General features: G+C 35.4%; 1 protein-coding gene across 1 annotated transcript; it reads left to right on the top strand.

Annotated features, from left to right (window-relative positions):
• Positions 1–1,641: 1,641 nt before the first annotated feature.
• On the top strand, positions 1,642–8,850 carry LOC136043258 (uncharacterized; the record flags this gene model as incomplete). The annotated part of the gene is made up of 3 exons (XM_065728189.1): positions 1,642–1,769; positions 7,103–7,277; positions 8,146–8,850. Coding segments are annotated over 3 exons (516 nt in total), but the record flags the coding sequence as incomplete, so codon positions are not given.
• Between the last annotated feature and the right edge of the window lie 415 nt (positions 8,851–9,265).

The following is a 9,265-nucleotide window of genomic DNA, read 5'->3' on the forward strand; positions in this document are numbered from 1 at the left end:
GTCATTTGTGTCCCGGTGCTTTGTTGATGGTGAATGCTAATCGAACATTCCTTGTGTCCCGGTGGCTTTCTCTTTGAGTGTCCCGGTCGTCATTTATATTCCTTACTAGCTGTTGGGGTGGCGCTTCGCGCCACCCCAACTCCCTCCCCACAAGCCCCCCCGCGCGCGTAAGTCGTTACGCGCCATATTAGTTACGCGCCATTGTAGTTGTGTCCCTGTGTCCCACCTGTGAATATAGATAGATTTATATATGTGTTTCAAACTACGTAAAAATTGCGAATATACAACATTCTTGGCTTTCCCACTACTGGGAGCTTTCCGTTTCCAATTGCCAGCAATTGATCTGAAAATGTTTGACCAGAGTCATCGTTTTGCAATCGGACACGCATATTTGTAGTTAATTTTAATATTTTTACGTGTGCCCATAAATTAGAATTTTTCAGGCAAGCATTCATTTCGTCTGCAGGAGTTAAACTAACAAAGCACCGGGACACAGGGAGTATAAATGACGACCAGGACATAAGTAAAAAAAAAAATTAACAAAACTAAAAAGAAGGTAAAAACTACAAAAAAACTAAAAAGAAAAAAAACTAAAAACTAATAAAAAAACTAAAAAATCTAAAAATCTGAATAAACTAAAAAAGAAAAAAAAAGGAAAAAAATAAAGGAGAAAAACAAAACTAAAAAACGAATGTATATACAGACCGGTACACCGGGATACAAATGACGACCGGGACACAGGGAATATAAATTACGACCGGGACACAGGGACACAACTACAACGGGGACACCGGGGGAAACAGGGGGATATAAATGACAACCGGGACAAAAAAACTAAAAAGAAAAAAAAACTAAAAACTAATAAAAAAACTAAAAAATCTAAAAATCTAAATAAGCTAAAAAAGAAAAAAAAAGGAAAAAAATAAAGGAGAAAAACAAAACTAAAAAACGAATGTATATACAGACCGGGACACCGGGATACAAATGACGACCGGGACACAGGGAATATAAATGACGAAAGGGACACAGGGACACAACTACAACGGGGACACCGGGGGAAACAGGGGGATGTAAATGACGACCGGGACACCGGGACAGGGAATGGTCGATTAGCAATCACCATCAACAAAGCTCAAGGGCAATCATTAGAATCATGAGGTATAGATCTGAATACAGATTGTTTTCCCATGGACCATTATATGTTGCATGTTCAAGAGTCGGTAAACCTGACAATCTATTTATATGCAAAGACAATGGGACAGCAAAGAATGTTGTATATTCGCAAGTTTTACGTAGTTAAAACCATATATATATATATATATATATATATATATATATATATATATATATATATATATATATATATATATATATATATATATATATATATATATATATATCTATCTATATTCACAGGTGGGACATAGGGACACAACTACAATGGCGCGTAACTATTATGGCGCGTAACGACTTACGCGCGCGGGGGGGGCTTGGGGGGGGGCGCGAAGCGCCCCCACCAACTAGGTGTTGGGGTGGTGCGAAGCGCCACCCCAACAGCTAGTATATATATATATATATATATATATATATATATATATATCTTTAACTTATAATTGACGTTCCCTATCCGTTCTTTTTTAGGGAAAAATATTCTTGCTTCAATCCAGACCTGTAACACATCTTCATAATTGGACTGATTTTGAGCTGACACATGAGCTTGATTCGCCTGTAGTAACGTCAACGGACATTTATACAAAGGCGAACACAGGGTGAGTTTTTTCGACTTTTGGTGTCACTTTTCCTAACTGCCCACCTGCATCGTAGTTTTTGTGATACTGCAAGACAAAAATTTAGACGTAGCCAGCTTAAACTTCACCTATAACATAAAAATTTAAAAGGGGTTTGGTTTCATTTTTCAAATTAGCTAGTTTTGGTTGGAGTTTGGACTGTATATAGAAATGCCAACGGGCTACGTTGGTTCACCTTCTATGGGATCCTATCTTTCAATTATGTGAGTCAAGTCTCTTACTTTAATCATAGTAGTTTTAAATCTTAGCTTTGTGCTAAATATAGCTTAATATATAAATTTGAAGGAGAAAAATTATATGAGACAGAAATAGCGTCCAAATCATGTTGCCTGAGACAAAAAGAGAAATCCTTTTTAAAAGCATCTCTTGCAACTGATGTGTGTAACTAAGCTCTCGTGTAACTGAACTCTAGGCAACTGAACCCCAGTAACTGAGCCCCCGTGCAACTAAACCCCCGTGCAACTAAACCCCCGTGCAAATAAACCCTATTGCAACTGAAGCTCCGTGTAACTGGACCCCCATGTAATTGAGCCTCCGAGCACCTGAACCCCATTTAAATGAACCCTCGTGCTACCTAACCCCCGTGCAAATGAACTCTAATTACTGGATCTCTGTTTTACAGTATTCTGCAGAAATGAGGCAGTATCAGTTGGTAAAACACAATATATAATCTCAAAATGTTCTTCCTTGTTGCAAGTGTTTGTTTTTTAAAGCCGTGAAATAAATATCTGTCAAGATAAGTCTTGAAAAGCTCTGTTTTATGTTCAGAATAAAAGGGGAAAAAAGGAAATGAACGTGTGAAACCACTAAAACCAAATGTATTTCTTCTTTTTTGTGTCTGTTAATGGGGGTTTCTTTGCCGTGTCTGCACACTGTGATGGTGTATTATGTACCACTTTTTTTGTTATTTCCTTTTTTTACTCTCTCGTGGGCTTGTAGTTCGTTAGCGTTTGGTTTGAAATGGTTATCTGTTTTGGCAGATAGTTGAGACACAAGCTATTTTGTTTTTTATAAATCTTTTGGTACAATTTTTTTTCTAGATGAATCTAACCTTTCCTGAACGTTGAGTAATAAACATCTGTGCTGAAAATCTATGAAATTTATGAATTTTGGTAACGAAAAGGGCTCACGATTTTTTTTTTTTTTATTTCTGGTTGCTCTGGTAAAAGCTGTCACACATGCTTTGAAATTATCAAGGGAATGAGCGAAAAAACGAGTTTTTCGTACAAAAAATCAATACCAGTTTTGTAAAATTGGAAAACCCAAAAATTAGTTTTCTTCTTGAGTTGGTTATCTTCGTCAAAGTCCCCTACATCTTCTCACACTTCAGTCTGCTCACACTGAAAGTTAATTATCAATCGGAGAAAATAAACTTTTCATCCTTTTTGGGATGTCATGAACCTATGTAGCCAAAATTAATTTAAAATTTTTAGTTAATACATTTCGTGCGCTTTCTTTTAGTTAATTGAAAATATTTCCCAAATTTTGCAGCACTTACTTGTAGGCTTAATCTAAATAAGAGATTAATTTTTACTTCCCTTCCCCTGATTATGTTCTATATTTACCTGAATGCTAACAGAAATTTAGAAGTTATGAGTGTAAGATATGCTGTATGATGTATCAGGCATCCCTTTTCCCCAAGGAAGAATCAGTCGACTCTCCACCACAATAGCTGATGCAAAATTACACCTCACTGTACAAAGTTACTATGTTCTATATTTACCTGAATCCAATAGAAAGTAAGAAAATCTGGGCGTAAAATGTTCTTTTGATGCATCAGGCACCTTCCATCCAAGAATTAACCCATTACAGCTGATTCCAATTATACCTCAATATGCACAATTTTATCAAACATAATCTGAATCAAACAAATTAAACCATGCATTAAAATACATGTCAAATTAACTACTTATTTTGTATAAACAGTGATTTTATGTGACTCTTCCGGATGGAATGTGCCACTACGTGGCTGTACTGCCTCTGAAACTGGGAAGCTTATATAACCTGAAACAGAGTATACAGTCAGAGTATCTGAAGCTTCAGAATTACTTAAACTGGGAAGCTGGAAGTACATAGTCTTTTAGTAGCTTTAAATCGGCTGGCTATGTCAGAATTTTTAATCGAAAACAACTTAGCCATTTTTTGGTCAAAATTGTAGTTATGTACTATAAAATAGGAGAACGCCACTTTTCTGTAGCACGATCTTTTTAGTTATTTCGAAAGTGCATTATAACTAGCTGTTGGGGTGGCGCTTCGCGCCACCCCAACACCTAGTTGGTGGGGCGCTTCGCGCCCCCCCAAGCCCCCCCGCGCGCGTAAGTCGTTACGCGCCATATTAGTTACGCGCCATTGTAGTTGTGTCCCTGTGTCCCACCTGTGAATATAGATAGATTTATATATGTGTTTCAAACTACGTAAAAATTGCGAATATACAACATTTTTGGCTTTCCCACTACTGGGAGCTTTCCGTTTCCAATTGCCAGCAATTGATCTGAAAATGTTTGACCAGAGTCATCGTTTTGCAATCGGACACGCATATTTGTAGTTAATTTTAATATGTTTACGTGTGCCCATAAATTAGAATTTTTCAGGCAAGCATTCATTTCGTCTGCAGGAGTTAAACTACGTAAAAATTGCGAATACACAACATTCTTGGCTTTCCCATTGTCTATGCATATACAAAGCCGTATGCACTAATAATGACGTCATATGCAAGCACTCTTTTTACAAACAAACAAACATGCATACACACAAGTCGTTTTAATATACATAGATAGATAGAGAGATAGATACAATACAAATTAACTGCGTAAAACATGCGAATATACAACATTCTTCGCTGTCCAATTGTCGCTGCATATAAATAGATTGTCAGGTTTACCGACCCTCGAACATGCAACGTACAATTGTCCATGGGAAAAACAATCAGTATTAAGATCTATACCACATTTTTCTAATGATTGACCTTGAGCTTTGTTAATGGTGGTTGCAAATGCTAATCGAATTGGGAATTGCAATCTTTTAAATTGAAAAGGCAGATCCGTTGGAATCATGGGAATGCGAGGAATAAGAACAGCCTCACCCTCAAAAGGCCCTGTCAAGATTGTAGCCTCTATTAGGTTTTCCATTGTTTTTTTTTACGTCAAGTCGCGTGCCATTGCAAAGCTTTGGTGGGTTGATATTTCTTAAAAGTATTATTGGTACGCCTATTTTTAGTTGTAGCACGTGTGGTGGAAACCCTGAAAGATCTATGGAATTTAAAAATTCAGATGGATAATTAACCGCTTCATTTGGTTCCAAAACTGTGTCGACTGACTTGCAAAGGACTGCCTGGTGTCGAATCTTGGTCAAAACAATATTGTTGATTTCGTGGATGTCTATATTTTTGGGTGCGAGAATCGCTCTTTCACTTAGCCATTTATTATTTTTATAATTTTTTAGAATATTCGGAAATACTTTTTCAATCAATTCATTTTTGGACGTCACTAAATTACAGAAATCAGCAGGTAGTTGTATACGTCCTGAAATTGAGTCTATCGTATCATAAATGTCTTTTTGTTCCGACGTTAACTTGGAAATGTTATTTTGTACATACGACAATAGATCACTCGTACTGTAACTTTGTTCACGATCCAATTCTACACATGTCGAAACAGCAGCGATACGGTTAGGTGAAGGCATTCCCAAATCCTGAAGAGGTTTGTTTGCTATACGTACGCACAAATCTTCTATAATAACTAAAGTGTAGTTATAAATTTCTGATGTAAAATCAAAAGTCATATCTGACGTCTCTAACTGTTTTCGATGGAGCATATCTTCGGACATTTTTGACTTATATTTTTCCCATAACTCTGTAGGAGCTGATGGAGAGCAAGTGCACGAATTTGACTTGGGGTTGACGTTTCGCACGCGTCATTGATGCAGTTATGTTGGTCATTCTCCAATAAATTCAGAGCTTGGCATGCACTACGGTAAGTGTCATGTATAGTACCGTTTACAGTTCTCAAATACTCAAAGGATGTTGGACCGGGTACATTCACCAAAAGCAGGCGTAGAAAGAAGCATTCATGTTGATTGGGGTGAACGGTTTAGAATCTTCCTATCGTGGTATCTTTGAAGATGGTAGGTTGGCCGTAAACCCACTGGTTATCTACCTCGATGGTGGTACCGTTGCCATTGTAGGTTCTTCAGTCATTTTACAATTAGAAATTTCTCTTTCAACGGTCTTCTTACAATTAAAAATTTGTCTTTGAACGATATTCTTAAATACCTGTGTCCTGGTCGTCATTTATATTCCCTGTGTCCCGGTCGTCATTTGTGTCCCGGTATCCCAGTCTGTAATTTCTCTTTGAGTGTCCCGGTCGTTATTTATATTCCCTCTGTCCCGGTCGTCATTTGTGTCCCGGTCTGTAATTTCTCTTTGAGTGTTTTTTCTTTTTAGTATTTTTTAGTTTTTTACATTTTTTCTTTTTTCAGTTTTCTTTTTCTTCTTTATTTTTCAGCTTCACTATGAAATACATATCGCCGAACCTTTGTTTTTTTAACTAAAATCTGGTAGGCATTGATGACCTTATCCAAGTCAAAATCCCAAACCCAATCATCATCGCTATCATTTTCAGTTTTGATATGTTTTGACTCTCGCTGTCCAGGTGGATTTTCATCTAACTGCGCGGTTTTGCGTTCTTTAGCCTCAAGCCTGTTTCCTTGCTGTTCTTTTGATTCCTCGGCACGCTTTCTTTTCTGACTTTCTCTATCAGCAGCAAGTTTTTTGGCATAGACTCTTTGAGCATCTTCATCGGCTTTTGCCATGGTAAGTTCATCAGTCATTGTAAACTTAAACATTAATAGATTTCTACGTGAACATATGTCTTAAATATCTTGAATGACGTCACCGTCAAAGCAAAAATGACGACAACTAATTTCATGACGTCAGTCAACACAGAAACATGACGTCACCTGATCCACAGACAGACACACAGACAGACAACTTATTTTTATATATATAGATTTAGTTTATAGTTTAATTTCCATAAGAATGTTGCAGACGTTGAAGTAAAATAAATGAAGACTGGCTCCTTTCTTTTACTTAATTAGATTGTCCAATATCAAACGAGATAAAGGTGAATAAATATGTCAAGATTGCATTTATATTTTGTTTTTCTCTTTGCTAACCTATACCCTCTGATTTTTTGCTTTCTTGCAAAATCTAAGTAATGTATAATAGGTCGTTCTGCCTCCGGCAAAACGATGCATTAACATGATTTATGTCATTTATGTGCTTAATACCATTTCAGAGAGGTCTTTCCAAATGCTACGTCTCCATTGTCGACCACTCTAATAGCGAAGAGCCTTGACCTAGCCATTCAAAGCAATTTTGTAAAAAGATTTGGGGGTTCTTTCATAGTCCAGCCGCAGATCAATCGCTTTGTCACAGTTAGTCATCATCATGCTATGCTGAATGTGATTGACGTAAGTATGACTTTTATGCTATTTTGACCTTACCAAATTGTTGATAAATGCGAGAAACCTTTCGTTCCCTAAACAGTCCGTAGCGACAAACTGATATATGGAGTGACTCGTGTGTTAACGTTCAAAACTCTAAAAAAAAGTTTTGATAATTAAAAATACATAAAAATTCGACTTTATAGTTATCCTAATATCTTGAATTCATTAAACTTAAAGGTACCCACCAAAGTTGCGAGCCTGAGAAAATTGCGAGCCTGAATAAAGGGAAAAGAGTAACAAAAAAACCTATCAGGTTGATGAAATTACAACTTATTCCATATGTTTTAAGCTAATATGACATAAAATGCCAAATTTTGTGTCCTGAGATTGTGAGAAGGATGATTACGGGTGCTATATTTTTCTTCTCTCTGGGGTGATCGTATCAAACCAATAGCTCTAGAGTATCGAATGCTTATTCGAATTTGATTTGAAACTTTCAGTCCTCTTTTAAGTAGCAAAAAGATTGCTCCATAGTGAAATGTCGTATTTTGCCATTTCGGGCTGCAAACAAGTAATTTTTGGTACAACGGGGCCAAAAAGCTATCCAGTGAAAATTCAGAAATAGCCAATCGATATAAATCAGTCGAAAAATCTTTATTTTGAGCTTCTTCATTTCAAAGACAGTGATGGTACGTGGTGGTACGATATTTCCTAAATATGCATGTCAGCTATAAGTTATATGAGCAGAAGCATAATCATTATCGGATAAAACTCAGGCAAGTCAAAACTCAGATAAGTTAATTTTTCGCGAGTAAAGCTTAATATAGTGCACTCTTTGTAACAGGCATGTAACTGTAATCCTATTAATAAATCTTCGGTTTGTATTTTTCAGACTATGCTATCAAATAATGAACCAGAAATATCAGCTGCCAATAGAGCTGTTGACATGGCTGTCTTTGGTCATATCGTAACAACAAATGAAATGCTGCAGCGCGGCATACAACGGTTTGGAACACTATCTTATTTCAAAAAACTTAGAAAAATGCTACTCATAGGCTCCGTAAGTTTTTTTTCCCAATTTAGAAGAAAGATAAAATATATTTGAATATTTAAAGTAAATATAAAAACAGCTTCTGTTAATATACTTTGCATATGCAAAACACATGAAAATCTTTATGAATTGCTTCGTCGTTTTCCGACAGTTGTTCTTAAAATTTGTTCAAGGCATTGCTGATAATGAGAAGCAACTGATCTAGTATGAGTCTAAATTTTCTTTACATAGCTTCTCTCAATTCTGGGACTGTTTTAGATTCTCCCCTCTCTCTTAAAAAATCTGGTGTATTTTTCTTGGGTGGGGGATTTGTCCTACTTCGCCGAGAAAAAACCAGTTTTAAATGACTTTCAAATGATTTATTTTTATTATACACCTTAGATGTAATGTCTTTAATTACCTTCAGATATAATGTTTAAAAAATTAGATATTTTTCAATTTAAATATAAGCGGTTCAGTAATCCAGTCTTTGAGAAGCAATAATCAATGTTTTATTTTAATTATAAAAAGAAAAACTTATGCGTGTTAAGGATTGCCTCAGAAATAACCAGGTTATATATATATATATATATATATATATATATATATATATATATATATATATATATATATATATATATATATGTTTATATATATATATATATATATATATATATATATATATATATATATATATATATATATATATATATATATATATATATATATATATATATTTATATATATATATATTTGTATCCTGGGATATTCTGGCCTAAATAAACGAGCTAGATAAGCCAGAAGTTTGAGATAACTCGTTAACAGCCTTAATTGTGGAAACATTATATATTTATGTGAGTGACGTCATTTTTAAATACATCAATATTGCCATGACGTTGTTACACTTGCGTGGAAAAATGGGAAAGTTAATATTAAATTGCTTAAAGAGTGAAAAACTTGGAAATTTCAAAAATATTTGTAC

Source organism: Artemia franciscana, unplaced genomic scaffold (genome assembly GCF_032884065.1).
Source record: "Artemia franciscana unplaced genomic scaffold, ASM3288406v1 Scaffold_4050, whole genome shotgun sequence".
Classification (NCBI taxonomy): domain Eukaryota; kingdom Metazoa; phylum Arthropoda; class Branchiopoda; order Anostraca; family Artemiidae; genus Artemia; species Artemia franciscana.